Below are 21,288 nucleotides of genomic sequence, written 5' to 3' on the forward strand. Positions count from 1 at the left end.
CTTATATATTATTTCTGTAGCCTGTTTTTCATTTCTACTCGAGAGCTTCCTCAATTCGTGATCGATTTCTTTGATTTACACCTTATTTTAAGGGTTATTGTGCAGGCTACTGACCAAAAATAGACCCCACGGTCTAAAAATTGTTTTTTCTGTCAAAAAAAAAAAAACCTGTTTTAAAGAACCAGAAAGAGGTTTTCAGTTAAATAATAACTTTAACTTGCACTGTGACCGACAGAGCTGAATAGCTTGATCGGCAGAGCGTTCGACTGGTAACCAGGAGAATGAGTGTTCGGGCCCATGTCCGGACAATCTGCATCAAAAACTTAGAGAAATATCGCGCGTTACATGAACACTTAATAACAATGAGTAACAAACATGAGAGAATAGATGAGATGGAAACGCTCCTTGCTTTTATGAAAACTTGATGCTACATGGCGCTAAATTGATTCTTAATCGTAACGCTTTTTTATTTTTTTTTAAAGCTTTGGCTCTGGTAAGAAAATTAAAGCATAATGTAAGCTAAAATATAAGTATCAGGTTTAAGATTTCAGACTACAATGGAATTACTTTTTGTTCAGAAAAAAATAATAAATCGTATATTGAAATATAGATTCTTCTAATGAGTTTTTGACTCTTTGTACAAATAAAAAATATTACTTCCTCAATTTGAAAGGTAAAATATATATTTTTTCTTCTTTTTGCAAAAAAAACCAAATAGCCTATCATTTTTACTACATTCGAAAAGCTACGCTTAAAAAAGAACTTAGTTCAAGTTATTTTGTATTTTAACCATGCTGTTAAATGATGAACACGTACTGCCATTTAAGCCATAATGGTTCAAGCAGCCTGCGATAACAAATTGAAAAAAATTTCAAAAATAAAAACACTTCTCTTTAATATCTTATATATTATTTCTGTGAATTATTTTTCTGTCAGTATGCAAGATCATTCTTATCTCCTGAAAAAATTCCCTCCTCATTTTAAAACTTATCAGGCCGGCTAATGACGAAAAAAAGACTTACGGTCTAAAAATCAATTTTACGGAAATGCCCCTTGCTGTTGCAAAACCTTGATGCAGCCTGTAGTTCTTATGCAATTTTTTTTTTAAACAAAGTTCTAATACAATTTTCCAATTTTTTAAGTCGCTTTCGACAAGAAAAAAATGAAACTAACCTGGGTGTGTTTTTTTTTTTTTTAATTTTAATAAAGCTTAAAAGCACTGGAATAAGTTATTCGGTTAAATTGATAAGTTTTTTCGGTAGAGCATTCGGCTATAAACTATCTGAACTTCGGACAAGCTTAGGCTGTCCGACATAAGAGCAAATTTACATTAATATTACGCATTACATGTATTCATAACATACAACAGATAATACAGGTAATAAAATAAATGCAGTGGGAATGCTACTTGGTGTTTCGACTCCTTTATGCAGGCTACAGTTATCATTCAGATAAGTTGACTGTTAATCGAAGGGTGTTCTTCCTTTTTTTTAAAGCTTTGACTCTGTCCAGACCACTAAGCATTATGTAAGCATAAAAAAAGTATAAGATTTACCTCAAGGGAATCCTTTTTGTGCAGAAAAATATTTTCATTGTATGCTGAAATGTAGATTATTCTAATAGCAGTGTTCGACCTTTTGTACAAATGAAAAAATACTACGCCAAATTAAAACTATGAGATTCACCCAGTTAACCTTCAATTATTTATTCGAATATGATATAAAACATTAAAATTATTATCTACTTCATTAATAAGAAATCATTTTCTACTCCTTTGTCTATGTTCGAAAAATTACACTGAAAAAACGGACTCAGTTCAACTGGTTTTGAATTTTAAGTGTTCGATTAAAAAAAAACATGTGTTGGCATTTAAACCGTAACAGCTGAAGCAGCCTGCTATGGGCAATTGTTCAATATTCAAAAATAAAAACACTTATTTCCAATCGAATTTATTACTTCTCTAGGATGTTTGTTTCACTCGCTACATGAGATCTTCCTCATTCTTTAATCAAATTCCATGTTTTACAAATAATTTTAAATCTTATCATACTGGCTAATGACAAAACATAGACACATGATCTTTTTTTTTTTTTTCGGAAAAAAGCTTTTTTGCTGTTTTTATTGCGCATTCTTCCAATGAATAGCATTCAAAAAGGAAGCCACAATTGCTTGGTTTGTTGGAGTGTCGTTCTGTTAATCTGAATGTCGACAATTCGAATCCGTGCTAATAAATCTCTTTTTAATTTTTCTTTGTTTTCCGTCAGATGCTCACATGGGCAAGACTGTATTTGCTACAACCTGTTTTTTCACATGCAAAACTACAGCTTTTTCACGAGTCACTCAGTCACACTTTTTATGATGTTTATGTTTGCATTGAAAGTACGTACAACCAAAAGGTGAGCGATGATCAGATCATCACAGCGTTGTATTTAACGAGGTTTTGTTACTGTTGTCTTCAAATTAAATGCCTTCTCTTGTGGGCTTACTTTTTTCCGTTTACTTTTTTCGGTTCTTCTTCATAACGTTCTTTCTTTGAAATTTTTACAGAGCGAAATGCCTTATGAAATGATTTGAAGCACAGTGCAGAGTTCCGCACGGGTTGACTGGTTATACTTATAGAAACAGAGTTGCCAAGCGAGTTCTAATTTATTACTACTCATTCCAGTTTCTAAGCCTTGTTGCAAAAATAGGTTTTTGACAAAAATGCTCTGATTTTTGCCTTTAATCAGCCTTTTTTCACTTTCTTGTTCAAACTTCATTTTTCTTTGGTGAAAATATTGTGCCAAAATGTACTAATTCAGAGCTCTAATATTGTCTATTACCAAAGTTTAAAATTCTACTTTTGTGTCAGCAACAAAGTTTTCCACCCTTGAAATTTTCTATCCATCCAAAAATTTTATCCTAAACAAAAAAAAGAAAAATAATAATAATAAAAATAAATAAATAAATAAAATAAAAAAATAAATAAAAATAAATAAATAAATAAAATAAAAAATAAATAAATAAAAATAATAATTAGCGAAAAAGTAACAGCCATGAAATGTGTATATATCGTCTCCTCAGAGCAACAGTAAGACATGTAATCCCGAAAATAACACTAAGATATCTTACGGTTGCTCTGAGGCGACGATAAATATATGTATAAATTCAATGAACTGTAGAAAACTCATTTCTCCCCCATTATTTCTAGTTGGATGAATCAATAGAAGAAGGTGAAGATGATGGTGAAATTACAGATGTATGTATTTTATTTCTTGAAATCTATTTTTCGACGTTTCACTATTGATTTTATGATGTTCCGATTTTTTGGATCCAATTGTAACACTGACGGTTTTGCTTAAAAAAATTCTAATATGTATTGTATATAAAAAGAAAAGCATACTTGTTTTTAAAAATAAAATTTTATTTTTTTTCTTACTATAAAATTTTGTTTACTATTACTTTTAATCTATTAATGTATCTTAAATTGTACTGAGCTCTTCAAATTTTGAATATAATTTTCCTTAAATATATAGATTGAATGATTCATGATTTTGAGAATTATCTCTAATAATTAAAAATATTCAATAATTATTGATATTACAGTAAAACTCCAGTTATCGGAATCAATTGGGACGGAACCCCATTTGGGTAATTGGATTTTTCCGAAAAAGAGGTCTACTATTTTAACCAATTACTGTATGTAAGTTGAAAGTGAGAGAAAAAAAAACTATTTTTATAAAGAAGAAAAAAAGGTTTTAACTAATCAAATAAAAAGGTAACATTTTTCATGAGAAGCATACTTACAAATGTTGTACATTGGTAAAGTATGGACTATGTACATTCCATACTATAAATGAAAATCATTGCTTGCTGAATACCTCAGTTACAGAAAGTGTTTGACTAGCTTCACTGAGGGAAGGTTGTGCATCGACAGAATCATTATTTTGGGTATCGCTGCGAGTGAAATTGCCTTAATTCTTTTGTTCAAATTATGAAAGCAATTTGGATAATCAGCAATTTGTATAGTTGGAAACTGGATAATTGAAGTTGTACTGTATTTCATAAAAAAAACATTTTTTTTTAAACAGGGTAATAATTTCTTATATGTTCCTAAAATATTTTAAGTTAACTTCCTGAATGATTATTGTAAAATCTGTTAATCCATTGGAAAAATTTCAAGATGCCCTTGATTTTCTACTTTGTTATTTACTTCTGAAAAGTCATCTGACACTGGGAAATAACTTAAGATTAAATTGGAAGTTAATTCTTGTATTTATTAGATATTTAATTTATCACTACACATTTGTGTATTTATGAATGTTGTAGAGGTGGCAAAAAGTAGCAGTCGCAATTACTTACAGATAATCAAGGATTTACTGCAAAATGATCATTTTTTAAAAAATCTGTAGGATGATGATCTTGAAGAAGGGGAAGTGAAAGATGTTACACCGGCTCCAAAGCAGCAAACTCGTCAAGCAGCTGTCTGTCGATTTTTCAATCGAGGCCAATGTACTTGGGGTAGCAGTTGTCGTTTTTTGCATTTAAGTGTGAGTGAAAGAGGAAACTACAATATGTTTGGTCCACCAGCAAGGTATCCACCATATGTTGCTTCAAATGTTTCACCAAATATTCAAATAGTTCCCCAACGATCTGGCAATGTAAGTAATAACTTTTTTCCCTATATTTTCTTATTAAAGACTATTTTTATTCAAAGTCAGCTTCTTGCTGCAACAATGTTTTTACCTGTAAATAATGGGATTAGTTAACATACATTAAAACTATAAACACATGAGAAATTCTGATTATTTGGGGAAAAATTATTACTGCTCTCTTTATAACTGAAGGTTTAGTTAATAGTATAGTTTCTGTCAGCTACTGCAGCAAAACAAATTTTTCTATTGCAAATTGCAATTCTTTTTTGCACTAAATGGAGTAAATTTTAGATTTCACTTTTGTTTATTGTTATAACTTATTTACAGTATTTTCCTCTGAATGAACTAGTTTTTAGTATGTAAGCAGGATCCTATGCAGGCTGATTTTACTAACCTTTTTTGGTACCTTCACAAAACTAATATTTAAAAATATTTTCGCAAAAATAATTTTGAAAATAGAAACATTTGCAAAAACTACGGTAGACCCTCATTTTATACAAGTTTCTTTAACGCAAATTTGATTACATGCAGTTTAAAATTTGACATCTTTATTTTGTTTTACGCAAATTTAGCATTGTAAATAAGTAAAATTTTCCCCTCTTTCAAAATCCGAACTCCTGAGACTTGCAGATAACGTACAATCAACTGTATTTTGGCATGCTATTAAGCAAACTTGGTTCACTGGAGACATTTTCTTGTGATTGATTCTGGAGCTCTTTCCAGAAGTTTTATGGTATTAAACTCATGCAATTCAAATCTCACTGGAAGATGAGCTTTTAGAAGTGACAAAGAAAGACAAAAGCAATTAAATGGTATCCTATTTTTGAAAGTTTGATGTATTATGCAAGTTATGGCTTTGAGAATATGGCAATTTACCTTCTAAAAAAAGTTTTTTTTTTAATGGTTTTAATGCAATAACACAAGAAATCTTACCCCCAATGAGTCAAGATTATATATTCATGGAAATTTTGATCAAACTTCTACTAAAAAAATGAGTTGTTGAAATGATATTTTTCTGCTCATAGAGATTCGAACTCACAACCTAAGCATTATTAGCACACTGCTCCAACCAACTGAGCCAATGAGTCTGCATTTTGGGATGCTATGCATTGATGTTATGTGTAATAAAAAACAAAAAATCGTTTTTTTTTTTTTATAGAATGCACATTTCTAACAAAATGTGGAATAAAATTAGGTTGCATTTTTGCTCAAAATGTTTCATATTGTCCCTGCTATTAAAAAAAAATAATGCACAACATGAAAAACCAGTAGCAATTGAGTTTAAAAAATGCTGCCCTGTTACAGCTATGGTTTAAGATTTCATAAGTCAACTTTTTGTGTGCAAGTAGAGGAACGTATACTTTCTGCATCTGTTTTTTGATCATTTTTTTTTCTATTTCAGCTATTCATTACATTTTGTTACAGAGTAAATAAAATTTCTATTAAAATTCGTGGAAAACTTTGTTCGGAAATATAGACCGAATTTCTGAAATTGTTGAGCTTTTAATTCAAATGTTATGAACAGATTTATTTTGTTCTTTTTTATTAAGATTTAGTATCTACAGCATAATAGTCACAATTGATTAAAAATCATTGGACCGTAGAATAAAGAATTAAATAAGTAAAAATGTCAGTTATGAAAAGTTTTAACCTCACACAAGTTATTATTTAATCTTAGCAGTAATCATTTTTAAAAGTAAAAAGACATTTAAACGTTATTGCAATGAATTGAAGTACTTTTAAGTAATTGAACATACTAAGTAATAATTTTGAAGAAATAAAGCTTTTTGTGTCTGAGGTCATCAGTTAAAATCTATAAAAGAATTATACCTGCTTCTTTAATAAAGCTTTTATAATTTCTAATTAGTTTTCAAAATAGTGATTCTTTGCATTTCTAGCGCCCTGCACCAGATTTTATGCCAGGACCTCCTCCACCCATGCCTCCACCTGTAGAACCTAGTCCTGTGGAAACTGCTTGGGAAAGGGGTCTAAGACAGGCAAAAGAAGTAAACACCTTATCTTTTGTTCATTCTATTTTTGTAGTTTATCTTGTTTCTGCCTTTTTTAAAAATTTAATTTACTTTTTAAATTTATTTTTTTAATGTGTTTAAATTTTAACAACATTAGTTCTGAGTTACGTAGATGCAGTTCAGGTACTTTTTGTGAACTTCAGACATTCTCAAGAATTAGGTATTGTCTGCTTTCCATGAGAAGGCACTTGAATCCTCTTTCGTTGTGTGGCATCCGATGATTCTATTTCGTTGTTTTCAGCATAGGGTATATTCGGATCATAGCATTTAGTTGTAAAAGCATTAGTTTTTAAAGTGGAAGAATAACTCAATTGACAACAGACAAGTGAAGCAAGTGATGCAAAAGCCACTAAGACTTTTTTGCACATTAAAATGCACACCCAGGTTAAGGTTGTCTGGTTGTCTCATTTAGAAGCGAGTGGATTGTTTACCAATCCCCCCCCCCCTTCTGCATAAAATGGAACTCTGCGTTTGAGAACGCGGGACGAAGTTCCTTCTCCTGAAAGAGGACAATAGCAGCATACAGTTTTGCATGTTACCCACTTGGATTTGACCTTTATTTATGAAAGCCAGTTTTTTTTCTATATGTGTGATACAAAAAAACTGTGCTTATTGTGGTGTATATCCAAAAAAAGAAAGATAAGATCACCCAATTTCCACAAAAATATAGTCATCTCCCCCCCCCCTTTTTTTGTTAATAATTAACAAAATTTTAGCAGTATTATCGTTTAATTTTAAAAGTGCTTTTTTTATTGCTTTTTTTAAAATTGCTTTATGTATTACGGTTTGGTTTTTGTGCTCAGATTTATTCGTACAATATTTAGTGTGAATAAAAAAATTGAAAAATTAATGCAAAACTATAATTTTTTGGAACATAGAATAATCAACTGTAGAGTATAGTTGTAATACTAATTTCAGATTCACATAATTATGAATAGATTTTCCCTGTTTTAAAGAATCAGGACCCTGTCTGAACAGTGGACAGACCCCTAATATTTATGAAGGACCCTTATAATTTACTGTAAGAATGAGTATTTATTGTTAGCTACTCTTGTATTTCGCCGCATTGACCCTTTAAAGCAAACTGAAACATACCCTGTTAGGTAAACAAAATGTTTTCCTGATGGTGTAATTTAGCTTTTGTTTGTGTTAACTCAATCATGGATCATAAAAAAGTTGATGGGTAAGTATATTTTGAGTATTGTTGTACATTTAAAAAATATGATAATAAAATGTTAAAACAACTTTGTAAAATTAATTCTGGAAGCTAAGTATTAAACTTGGAATACTGGAAATGAGGAATTTCTATCTGTAAATATTTGTGGTTTTCTTCTCTCTCTCTCTTTTTTTTTAAAGTTTGAAATAAAGATCCATATTTATCTTTCACTGTTGAGTAATATGATTTTCTATGTTCAAAATTAGTGGAAGTTTTGAATGACGGCTCTTAAATTTTAGTTGGTGAAAAAAGCAAATAAAAGAAAGGAAGAAGAGCCTGATTTTGAAGATAAACGACTTAATTTGAGTATAGATATCAATGAGAAAAATTCTCCTGATTATGACAAAGAAAACGAATACTTTGACAAGCCATACAAAAGGCAAAATGATATGCATTCATATAAGTGAGTAATGGTTTCAGTATTTCTCTTATTCAATATTCAATTCAAAAATTCCTGCTACTTTTTGTTTCACAACTTGTTGCTAATAACTTATTTGTTATAAGCCTTTGTGCTTGTTCCAACTCCTTTTGTGCAGTTGAATATGGTAACAAGAGAAAATTTTTGTTTGTGGGATGGCTTTTTTTTTTTTTTTTTTTTTTTGTGGCCTAGTATTTAAGCATTTAGTTTTACTCTTGTCACCAAGCCACATTTTTATTGACTGTTCAAATTTTAAAATTTGAAAAAATCATGCTTTTTCGGTATTAAAAAAAGGGGAATTTTTCAGGACATACAGAGTGATTTAAAGTTGTGGGCACACATTAGGAAAAGTAGAAAACAATAAAATGAGCTAACACAGGGCTGTATGACCAGAAACCCCTGTGAATGAGCTAATCTCTTAGCTCCAAACAATAGTGTAATTTAACTTGATAATGATTTTTTTTTTTTTTTTGTTCCCTGAAAGACAATGAAATGAAATAAATGAAAGGGGGGTTCGGCCGAACCAAGCGCTGCAACCAGAGGTCTATTGTACTAGTCCCCAAACAGAAGTCTTAAAACAGACCAGTAGCTGAAGCAGAATTTAGCAAACTCCTAATAGGAATGTCCTAAATCATGCATGATTCAAGCAAATGATGACCAAGGTGTTCAAACCTATAATCAGAAAACACTTTACAATCACACAGAGTGTGAGTAATAGTTTCCTCCTTAAAGACGTAACCTCTGCAAATTGAATCATTACTGACACCCATTATTTCAAGGTGCCGCCACAAGGTGTAAAGTCCAGTAAAAAGAGCAAAAGCCTTCTTAATGCTATTTTTGTTCAGAAGCCTATTGCATTTCTGGCACTTGATCCTGAGAGAGAATCAGGTTTGTCCTCCTTAGAAAGACAAGCTGAATATGTTCAATGTCATCGCAAGATAACCTTATCGGATGGGAAGATTTCTCTCACAACAATCATCTTAAACATACACACTGCTTGAGCATAAGACTGTGGTTGTCCAGTCCTTACTCTTAAAGATGCAGCAGTTTGTGCAGGGGAAAGAGTTCAAACCTCCGACCGATGACGTTTGTTTTCTCCTACCTCCTCAGGAATGGCTAGCCCAGTGGCTTTTGCCTTCTGTAACAGCCTCCCCTCTCCTGCCAGCATAGGTTGCAGTTTTGTGCATAAATGAGTACCCCTTGACCCCCTACTGCAGTGTCGGTAGGTTGCAGGAATGCCCCCTCACCACACCGTGGGTTGCAGACCTGCACCCTCACCTCCTCCAGCAGCAAGGTTGCTCGTTCTCTCCTTCAAGCCAGTATCCAACTGCGAAGGAGCTGGGAACTGGGTGGTGGTAAAAAGTCAACACCCGCACAACCACCTGTACGAGTGTAAGGCAAATTACAATGAGGTTTCGCCCGGTTCCTCGAAAGGGCCGTTTAGACATCATACAACCCAGATGCCATTCATCCATCCATCAACACGGTGCCTCATACCTTAGATTGGTTATCCATTTTAGTCACCTTTTACGACATGCATGCACTACGTTAAGACTATTCTGCTCTGGTCACCACACGGAGAACCTGCCAGACAACGAAGTTCTGACTCAACAGCTTCCTTATTGCAAGAAAGGCCATCTCAACCGTAAAAATGGAGAATAACTTCTGTTTTCAAATTAATTCTCTAACAATTTGCTACGTTTTTTTTTCTCTGTTTCTTCATTGTTGTATGTCGAAATAAGATTTTAAAAAATAGGATTTAAAAAAAAATTGCATTGTTTTAATTAAAATCCAAATATTGCGACTAAGCCTGATAAAAGTTGCTAAATTTGGTGCCACTAGAAATACACTTAAGGATTTTCATGGTATGGTTTTCCCATTTATATTTCCAGGACTTTAAGGTTTAAAGAGTTGAGACAGGAAAGAATGGCTTTCTCTGGATAACCTGTACCCAACGGTACATGTAGCAACCTGGGACGCATTGACAGTTCAGTGTTGCAGACACACATAGATACACAAACAGACACTTACATACATGAAATACACCACAACTCAGTCATTCCAACTTACTGAAAAAATACATGCCTTGCCTTCAATCTTCAAGTTAACCGAACCATTGCCTCGGCCACTCGTCTGGTCAGTGCTAATTCTATATTAGCTGCCAGTTTGTTTGGCAGTCTTCTCTTCCTTAAGAGGTTTTCTACCTCCAGCTCAGTCACTTCCTATTCCGGGCTGATGAGTGCAATAAGCACAAAACTGCAGTCCTTGGTTGGAATGACTGAACTGGCAGTGTATTTCATGTATTTCTGCCTTAGCCCTGGATATAGGGTAATAACTTACTGAAAAGACACATATTTTAATTATATTGACAGACATTTTAATTGAATTATTATTATTTATTAGTGTTATTTAAATGTTTTAGATCTTTTATAATTGTGTGACAAACTTATTGTGAAAGAAACTATTTTGATTCTTTACTGTTAATTTAGATATGATGAAAGTGATCCATTTGACAATGAAGACAGAACAGCTAGAGAACATTGGAGGGGAGGCAGATATGAAAATTTTGAAATAAGGTGGACTAGAGATGACATTGGAGTATGTTTAGATATTGATATTTAATATTATAATTCGTCAATTATTCAGTGTCATGAATAGAAACAAAAGAAATTTGAAAATGTTTGGCCATTGGAATCTGATTCAGACGTACATTACAGACTCTTGTTTCAAAGTTCTTCAGTACATAATAAAGAAACAATTGTAAAAAGCTTTCATTCTTTTTTTTCACCTTCACAAAAGTCCTGCCAGTAAAATCTGCTCCTTGCTCAAAAATAATTTTTTTAATTGGCGCTGTCACAAAAATAATTTAAAAAAATTAGCACTTTTACAAAAATCTACTTTTAAATTAAAAACTTATTGCTGCGCTTAAAACAAAATTAAAGTCATGAAATAAGAATTTTTAAGTGATTAATACAAACGTTGTATGCATGTTGCTTTTTCATAGCATATCAAATAGTTTTTATCCCTTTTTCATATTAAGTGGAAAAAATGTGTGTGCTTATGTAGTTTTAAGAGTATTGTAACTGTGCTGCCGTCTTTTAGCACATGTTTCAGGTTAGTTCTTTTTCTATTAATTTCTCAAATTGTGCACAATAGAAAGTCAATCAAGCTTAAGTGTATATTTTGCACCAATTGCTCCCTCTTCCCCCAGGAAAAATCTGACTTGAAAGAGAGACCTTCTGTTTAACATGAAATTTACTGCCATAGAGCATTATTTAATTTGTTTTTGTTGACTAGTTACTTACTTAGCAATATCTTTACAAGTTGTGTAATGATTTTTTTCATCTTTTTAATATAATTGAACACATTGTAGGTGACATAGCAGTTTTCCAAACTAAAATTAAGGTTGCTCTTTTTTTTTTTTTTGGACATAAGTCAGAATAGCAAAAGAAAAAAAATATTAAAATATTACAAAGTCAATTATATTTGGCTAAAAGAAAATGTTAATTTGAAATGTTTCACAAAAATTTCTGAATCAAGAAAAAAAAAATCTGGATAAAACTGTCCCCCTCTCTTTTTTTTTTCATTTGCAATCCATCATTTTATTTATTTCGTGGCAAAATAAATCATTGAATTTCCTGAGTACTGTTATGCTGCTGTTTACTTAGTTTTATGGCATGACTATTAACTTTTATTTTAAATCATCTTTCTTACAAATATATTTTATTTGTCTGTGATATTTTTATGATTTTTTATTCTTCATCTTAGGATCAGCGCAGAGAAAGGTCCAGAGGGAGAAGAGTTTCAGTTGACAGAGAAAGAGATAAGTATGTGTTTATCTAATTAAATTATTTTCAATTTTGTTAGTCATGAAATACTGAAATTAGAACGTGATTGAAAATTAGAACGTGTGAGCCTTTGCTGTTACGTTCTATATTTATCAAATTTATTGTAACTATTCAAAAATAGTTCATTCTAGAAGCTGAATTGTCTTCATCAAATTTCTTTTGCTTTAGGTTCTCGAAGCATGGGAGAAATAAAGAACGATGGAGAGATGATCGCCTATTTGAAGTTCAACACAGTGGCAATAGAACTAGAGCTGATGATTGGGTTGATCCTTGGAGGAGGTACACATTGTTGAAATCTAAAGAGTCGGCAAAGTTTTAGTTTTAATGTTTAGCGATCACCCCCCCCCCTCCTGATTGCAATGATATCATAATTATTAGCATACTTGCTGAATCTGCTTTTCACAGCAGTGTTCATCTCTTTTAGGCTTTCTCCTTATTTTTTGCTTGTGTATGATTTTCTTCTGCTTTTTAAAATAATTTGACTAAAATGACTTAAGTTGCTACAAACCCTTTTGTGTCGAGCACAGTAAAAAATTATAATCCGTAATTTTGGAAAGTTTGAAGAATGGAACTGATAAAAATGATAATTTAAAATGTAATGAAGAAATGATAATTCACCACAATGAACTGATTGTTAATTTCGAAAATACATTAACAATTAAAAATTCATAGGAATTTTTTTATTACTGCCGCAGTTATAATGCCATATAAGTATCAAGGAGTATTTTATTAAAATTGTATAAATACTTTTTGATATTGATAATTTGTCTGTACTTTTGAAAAAATTGTGCATGTTGTTAATTTTTCTACTGAATGTTTTTATAAGTTTTGTGAAGGGCATTTTGACTCCAAGTTTTTGGACCATTTTTAACTCTTAAATTTAGTTAAATTTTTTATTTAACATTTTTAATTTAATCCAAACTTCTCTGAATTATGTCAATGATTGTTAACATTGATCATCATAGCCTTAATAAAATGCAATTCTGATATGATTTTGTTTAAATGTTCTGCTTATTTTTATGAAAAATACAATCTCTTTGCTCCTGCTATGGGAATTTTAAATAATAAATAAATAAATTATTTATTCATTTAATATTATTATTATTAATTTGGCATTTATTAAGTTCAGCTTTGTTAGAGGGCTTGTATATTTACTAACGAAGGAAGAAGCCCCATGCTGAGCCTGTAGGAGAGTAACAGTTTGAATAATAACCTAATAAAGAACTTATTTATTTTTGAAAAATTTGTGGCTAAGCATTATTGCTATGCAAAAAATGTCCCTAATATCTATTTAAATTAATGCTCATTAGAAATTCATCTTCACGAACTCATCTTTTTTTCAGATCAAAGACACCCAAAACTGGGGGTAGACAAACTCGCTCTAGGTCTGGCTCATATTCATCAGTTTCAAGTTACTCATATTCTGACAGGTCGTCTAGATCTTCATATAGTTATTCACGTAGCTCATCAAGTTCTCGGAGCTCCAGGAGGTAAGTTAAAGCTGTAGATTTTCTTTTAATAATCATATAAGGAAAACCAGTATTTAGAGCTGAATTAAACCCACTAATGCCTTTCCATTTATTTGATTTTATAAAATGTTATGTTCAAGGAAATTAGCATTGGAATTCAGTAATTCTATAAATGAGGAAGCGTTTTAGAACAAATATGGGGATTTTTAGTATGTTTTTGTCAAGTGCAAGATTTTAAGAATCTTGATATCACCCCACTAAATGAGCAAAGCATTGATTATCCAAGTTTTAATGTACTGAAATCACTCAAGATATCATAAATTTGCCATGAAAAAAATTACTTTGATGGTCATTTGGTATAAAAACCAGATCAATCCCTTTTTTTTTTACAACGGCGACTAAAAACATTTTATGCTTTACCGGCTTAATTTTTCCAAAAGAATAAATTTTTGATTTCCTACTCCTTGTGTAATGTTAAGAAAAAAACTTGAGAACATACAGCCCCCCCCCCTTCCCGTTTTGTAACCCCCCCCCCCCCCCCAAAAAAAAAAAATTACTACACAAAAAATTGATGTTACGACAAAATGCAAATGCGCTAACTATTTCCTGGTAAGAAGTAACTTCTTTGTCAAAGCATGGTCTGAGTCCTTCTCCAGAAAGTGGGTTGGGATAAAAATATTTTCAAAACTAGAACTATTGCTTTATTAGAGAATTTTAAGCAAACTAGGATTTAAGAACATCTGTTAAGGGATTTTCCTATTTTTAAAAACTTTACGTATAATAGACCCCCCCCCCCCTAAAAAAAGAAATCCCATCTATACCACTGACAGTGAGAACCAAAGGGATGTGAGAAAAAAAAATTTAAATTTCTAGATAACTAGTACAAATGATAGGAGAAACTCCCTTTTGGTTTGATCCAAAGGAAAGTACTAGTGGTCATGATAAGCACTGCTATACAGCAGATTTAGAAAAAAATGTCAATGAAAGCCTATGAATCTGAACTTTAAGTACAATTAACTTGAAACTTAAAAGCATCCACTTACATGCCTTTGCTTCTCACTGCCACATATGTCCTTCAAACTTTACTTAACTTAAGAAAAAATACATTTTGCCAAATTTGAGGTTTAATGCCCTTTTTCTTTTTAAAGTTTGAGTATGAACTCAATGTAAATTTATTGCTCATCACTATGAAATAAACAAATTCTGACTAAAAACTGGAAGTCAAGAAATTTTTCTTTTTTGTAATAATTTTTGATAAGCAAAGTTAACTGAACTTTTCAGTGAGGCAGATTTTTAAAATAGCTACATTAAAAATTATGTGAATTGCTTCAGCATATCTTTAAAAATTCAAAGTGCGTGGATAGATTATATTTAATTAAGCATATCTGAAAAGCATTTGTGCATCTTGGAACGTTTCTGAAACATCAAATTGTTATGCTGTCTTTCAAGATAACGGACATATTTGTAGTTTCTGCCGAAGAAGAAGAATATTTCTAATTCATTGCTACAGGAAAATTAAGATGTCTTATAAAAGGGGGGGGGGGAGTCCAGTTTTTAATTTGGAAAACTAATCATCACATAAAGATTAACTATAATGCTGATAATGCACAAATTTTACTACTCTAATTGAACTGTTCTTCCACCTTTTTTCCAGCCCATCTGTTTTACAAAAAAGGAAGGTTTCACCCCCAGCTGAAAATCTCTCCCCCAAAGGAGGTTCCAACAGATTTAGCACTGTTAAAAAGAAGTCAGGCCCTAGGTAAGTTCAATGCGCCTTGCAGTTTAAAATATTATGATACTGGAACTCAAGTTTTATGATTTTATGCTCAGATTGGTATTATGTTTAACTGAAAAATGCCTTTGTATAGAAACTCAAGATATGCAAGTTATATACGAAGTCATTCAAGTCGATCACGATCCCGTCTCAGGTAATTGGTCTATATGACGCTCAAGGGCTTGGGTCTCATTGCTTCACTGCCAAAAACAAATGCTGGTGGAATTTCTCTGCTTTCCCTTTCTGTCTGTCCAAAACTTTGCATTGTATTGTAGGGGGAGTGTGCTAAAGCTTAGACGTGAAATGTTTCAAGTTTAATGTCTTGATTTAGGGATGAGTTTTTCTGTGTATGTGTATGTATCGGAAAGCTTCTAATTCTAAACACATTGCATACCCCTCATTAGTTTTTTCATTTTTCTCGTAGCGTCTGTTATAGATGACTCATGAGTTCTCTTGATTTCGCACACCATCTGTTATGCCTATAACAGTTGGTGTTTTAGCTAGTAGAAAGAAAAAATTTCAGAATTTGTGCTGAAAAGAGAATAAAGGCACTACTTAGTAGTGAATCTAGAAAGTTATGTAAATTTTATTTGGTCCCTCTTCAGAGAAGAAAATATTTCATAGAGTACTATATGTTTAAATGTATTATAAACTATAATTGTTTAATATGTAGTTTATTGCTTAAAAGGGCCATTGTTTTTGTGAACAATAATAATTTAACAACAGCACCTAAAGAGGAAATGACTTAAATATTGTAGTTTGTTCAAAAATGGGTAGCCACTAGCATATGCCGAAGAGATTTTTATGTGTAACAAAGTGTTAATAATGAAACACAGTAAGTTGAGGATTTTTCATTATACAAAGTTCTACTTTGGGAAAATTACTTTGTAATTGATGCTTTTTTCTGAGTTACATCTTGAAAATTTAAGATAAGAAAGATTTTACTTGATAAAGTTTGCTGAGAAATAAAACCAAAACACTTATTCTGTATATACTCACTTATGAGTCAACTCCTAATTCAGGAGGGAAAAAAATTGAGATCATTTTCCTACTTTTTTTTTTTTTTGTTCTGAAACAAACATTATAAAATGAAGAAGCATGAAATTCAGTAAACACATGTTCTGAATGATTAAAAAGGTGCAATTTTTATATTGTATGAAAGGGGGCGGTTGTATTGTTGTTTCTATATCAAATTAATATCAATAGAATTTTGATTTTAAATGTTTTAATAACTTTATTACATTTCTTATTATAAAATTTTGTGCCTACTTCAATGATGAACTATGCGAAAAGTTCATGAATTCGGCAGTTCTTGCACTTTTTATGCGCAATCAACTCCCTATTATCCGCGGAATAGGGTGGTAGGTAACCGTGGATAAGTGAATATCGCAAATGAACCACAAAATAGGTAAAAAACAAACAGTTTTATACATAGCTTTTAAAAAAAAAAAAAACCTCAATAAAACTTGCATATATTTAAACTATTGCTAAAAATGATAGCAGTGTAGTTAATAATTATAAAAAAGCTGAAAACAGATTACATGCATACATGAGCAAATGGTGCAAGCAGATTAATCGAAATAGATGAAGCTAGGTTACTCCAAAAAATATAAGGGAGGGAAATTTTTTCTTACAAAACTGGTCTGGTTACTCGTTTACATGTGTAAGTAGTATAGATCTAAAAATCAATACATACAAGTAGATCTAAGAATCAGATTTCAACCAGTAGTGGCGATCCAAAAATCAGGATTCAAATTGTCAGATTTTGGTGATTTTAAAAGGTTTGATGTCACTGAGAGGAAAGAGGAAGAAAGAATATAGAAATATCTACATCATTGCAGAATTTTTTTTTTTTTTTTTGAAAGTGGAAGACCATGAATAAGAAACCCATGGATGATCAGAAGTTAACTGCAGTTGCTATTTTACAGTTATTTAATTTTAATTGTCAGTTAGACTATTTTAAATTGTATCAAAGTGGTTAAGTATTTATTTGTATCCTTTTTTTATGGGGTGGGGGGGGGGGGTAGGAAAATGTTCAGCTTTTAAGTGGCTTTTATTTTTACTTTGTTAAATCGTTCTGGAAATATTTAGCTTATGCACAAGTATATTCTTTTTTTTTTTACAATATTGATGAACATATTTGGCACCAAACAATTCTAAGATTTCGTATTTCTAAGTAATGTTATGCAAGATCTTTATTTGATCTGATTAGTTTAAGAATTAAAAATGTATTGCAAAAATGTTTAAAACTGATTAGTCTCCATTTAGAGTAATTTTTCATTCATTAAAATGGTTTTTAAAAAATGCAATTTTCACCAAAAGAGAAACTAAATATAGTTTTAAAGAAGCACTTTTGGATTTTGTAAATGTTAACGTGAACATTAGGAACTAATTATTTATTGATATTTTTGTAAATAATTCAGGGTTCATACTCTATTTGGGTGAAAAAATTCCATGACTTTTCCAGGACTTCATGAAAATTTTCATGACCTTGTTGCCAGGGTTCGTACGGGTCATGGAAATCCTGGAAAATCATGGAAAAAAAATAACAGAATTTCAGACCTGGAAAAGTCATGGAAAATTGAAATTTTCATTGAAAGTCATGGAAATTTATTTCAAGTCATGGAAAAATGTCTTGGACAAAGAGAAAGGAACAGTAGCTAAAGGAGCATTAGAAATCTTGAGTGATTTAATAGTATAGCACATAAAAGCTATTAAAAGTGGGAAATTGAACAATACAAAAATCAAATCTGAATTTTGTAATCTCATTGCATCCACTTCTGTCGCAGCCGCCTGCCATTTTTTTCGATGTGATTTTACTGCCTGGACATCACTTATTTTGAATTTTCTGTTATTTTCAACACTTCTTATGTTTCATATTCTGTAGTAGTAAAATTTCACGTTCTTAGTTTTGCCACACCCACTCAAAAAAAAAAAAGCATTTCAATTGCATGCAAGTTCGATTCCATCACTCGTAAAGACTTTATTATTAAATTTATCAGAGTTTATCTTAATTTGTTGAATGTTTTAGAAAATAAAGATCTTAAATCAGGCGATAGAAGACAGAAAAAGAGGAATTCTAATGCTCTAAAACAGTAGTGTCCGACATATGGCACGCAAAACTAATCCATGCGACCCACTGCTACATTTAATGTCGGGAATTAAACGTGTTCTGAAATTTCTGAACCTATTAATTTATATGCATTTGAAAATATGCAAATTTGTAAACAAAACAAATATACTTTTGAGTCAGAAGATTGATTCATTACTGAATGGTTTTTCAAAAAAAATCTGGTTTAGAAACATAAAGAACTAAACTATGTGGCTTTACTTTAAAGAAGCAAAATACTGTCAAGTTACGTGGATGATTAAAGGCACTGTTGACACTAAAAGGTAACTTTTGAAGCAAATTTATTAAAACTTAGCGATTACTCATTCAACCTTTGTCCCATTCAATATCATTCTGCCTGTTTTTAAAAAAATATCACATTTAAGCATCATTATATTCGCTTCACTGCATTTTTACTTTACTTAAATTTATATGATGAAGCCAAATAAGAATAGTTTAGTTTTTTAAGTGTGCACTTATATTTTTTTCCATTATGAGTAAAACTGCTTCAATGAGACTGTGGCACTCATATAGACGTTTTGCTAATGCTCATTTCCAAATATTACCAAGTTTGAGATTAAATAGTGCTATTCTCTTTGTGTAACAAAGTCATGAAAAATTCTTGGAAAAGTCATGGAATATTTTCATCCAAATAGAGTATGAACCCTGTGTTGTATGAAGCAAATAGTACTATTTAATATCAAATTTATCAATTTTTTTTTTTTTAATTTTTTTGGAAATGAGCATTAGCTTCTATGTGAATGCCACTACCTGATTGAAAAAATATCTGTGTACACCTAAAAAACTGAATAATTCTTACCTATTTTCATCATATAAGTTTAAGTTAAGTAAAACTACAGTGCTTAAATGTCAACTATTTTTTTATAAACAGGCAGAATGATAATGATTGGGGAAAAAGTTGAACAAATCATTACTACGTTTCAGTAAATTTACTTAAAAAGTTGCCTTTTAGTGTCAACTTGACAATTTTTTGGTTCTTTAAAACAAAATCATTCTTTAGTAAATTCATGTTTCTAAACCAGATATTTATTTAAAAAAAAACATTTCATAGTTAAAACATCTTTTGATTTAAATGTACTTGTTTACTTTTTTGTACATTTTCAAATGCATATAAATTAATAGGTTCAGAAATTCCAGGGCATGTTTGAATAATGACACTGAACAAACCAGTGGGTTGCATGGGTTAGTTTTGTGGGCCATATATTGGGCACTACTGTTTTTGAGCATTAGAATTCCCCTATTTCTGTATTCTAACGCATGACAAAAGATTGTCCAAAACCTTCAACAAATTGATATAAACTCTGATAAATTTTAAAATAAAGATTTAGGAGTGATGGAAACAAACTTGGATGCAGTGTTTTTTGAGATCGTTCAAATTTCCAGTTTAAATAGCTTTTATGGTGCAATACTAAGTCACTCAAGATTTCTAATGCTCTTTTTAGCTACTGTTACTTTTTCCCAGAACATTTTTAAATGACTGAAAATAAATTTCCATGACTTAGACTGAAAATTTCAATTTTCCATGACTTTTCCAGGTCTGAAATTTCCTTTTTTTTTCCCATGACTTTCCAGGATTTCCATGACCCGTACGAACCCTGATAATTGTGCTATTTTATACGATGTATGTGATAGTCGAATCTCGATAACTTGAAGTTTATAACTCAAATGTTCCTTTATCTCAAAGTTTTCATCGGATCCCAAACTCTTAAAACTCTTGTGGAAACTTTTCATAGCTCGAATATTTTAACCGGTCTCTTGGAACTTCGAGTTATCGAGAGTTGACTGTATGTGGTTTCTGTTTTCGGTGATAAATATCATACAAAAAATAGATTTTGTTGTTGAGAATTAAAAATTGGCTAGTTTTGTTTTCCAGAATAAAAGCATAAAAAATGTACAAGCAGCAATATTTGCAATTTTGCTACTTGCAATTTGCAGATTTGAATTTTTGGGAAAGGGGAGGGGGAATGCAAGAAAAGAATTGCCCGGGGGGGGGGAGCAAGCATAGAGAAAATGTGCCCTTTCAGATTATTGCACAACCTGAAACTTTCCTGTCTTAACTAAGCCTTTCCGGATCAAAATGTTAGAAGAAAAAGAAAATAAGTTGAATGGAAAAATTGATGTGATATTTTTAGGGGGGAGAGGGGGAATTAAAAAGTATAGAAAATACCATGTCATGTATGTTGACAAAAGATATTGACTGTGTGTGTGATTTCTGCTTTTTACACATTTGTTTTTCGCTTTTAAATACAGCATTGTTCTTTGCTTTAAAAATTGCTTTTCTTTTCTAATCTTTCATTTTCTTAAATGATGTGCTTAGCCTAAATAATGTTTCTTCATTTTCTTAATAAGATTTGGTTTTAAATAACATTGCTTTTCATTCATGCATTTATTCTAAGCTTTAATGTTAGCTAATAAGTTGAATGATTTGTTACTATATTTGTTTTTAATTTTGGATATTTGTTTTGAAAATGCTTTTAAATTCCAGCTATCAAATGGCTATAAAAAGAAAGTTGCATGAAATAGCTGAGTTTTAGTTGCTATGTTCTATTGCATTTCATAATAAAAATATTGGCATCATATGGCAAAAATTATGAACATGTTTTTATGTTCCTAGAGCATTCGTGTGTAAGTTATTGCTCTTAAAAAGGACAACATACAACCCATAAACATATACTGGAATGTTCACTAGTTGGGTACTTACACCCAGCAACAGGGGCGCCGACTTGCAAAAATTAATGGAGGGGCTAAACGTCACCGGTGATCCATGGG

General features: G+C 31.3%; 1 protein-coding gene across 1 annotated transcript in view; it reads left to right on the forward strand.

Moving 5' to 3' along the window:
* Positions 1 to 21,288, forward strand: part of LOC129233936 (zinc finger CCCH domain-containing protein 18-like) — a 50,260-nt gene that overhangs the window by 15,701 nt on the left and 13,271 nt on the right. Inside the window, exons 5-13 of the mRNA XM_054867854.1 lie at positions 3,191 to 3,238; positions 4,392 to 4,640; positions 6,533 to 6,640; positions 8,120 to 8,283; positions 10,788 to 10,896; positions 12,067 to 12,125; positions 12,315 to 12,425; positions 13,490 to 13,636; positions 15,270 to 15,374. Of these exons, the coding sequence (XP_054723829.1) occupies positions 3,191 to 3,238; positions 4,392 to 4,640; positions 6,533 to 6,640; positions 8,120 to 8,283; positions 10,788 to 10,896; positions 12,067 to 12,125; positions 12,315 to 12,425; positions 13,490 to 13,636; positions 15,270 to 15,374 (1,100 nt within the window). The remainder of the gene's footprint in view (positions 1 to 3,190; positions 3,239 to 4,391; positions 4,641 to 6,532; positions 6,641 to 8,119; positions 8,284 to 10,787; positions 10,897 to 12,066; positions 12,126 to 12,314; positions 12,426 to 13,489; positions 13,637 to 15,269; positions 15,375 to 21,288) is intronic.

This window comes from Uloborus diversus, unplaced genomic scaffold (genome assembly GCF_026930045.1).
Source record: "Uloborus diversus isolate 005 unplaced genomic scaffold, Udiv.v.3.1 scaffold_817, whole genome shotgun sequence".
Classification (NCBI taxonomy): Eukaryota; Metazoa; Arthropoda; class Arachnida; order Araneae; family Uloboridae; genus Uloborus; species Uloborus diversus.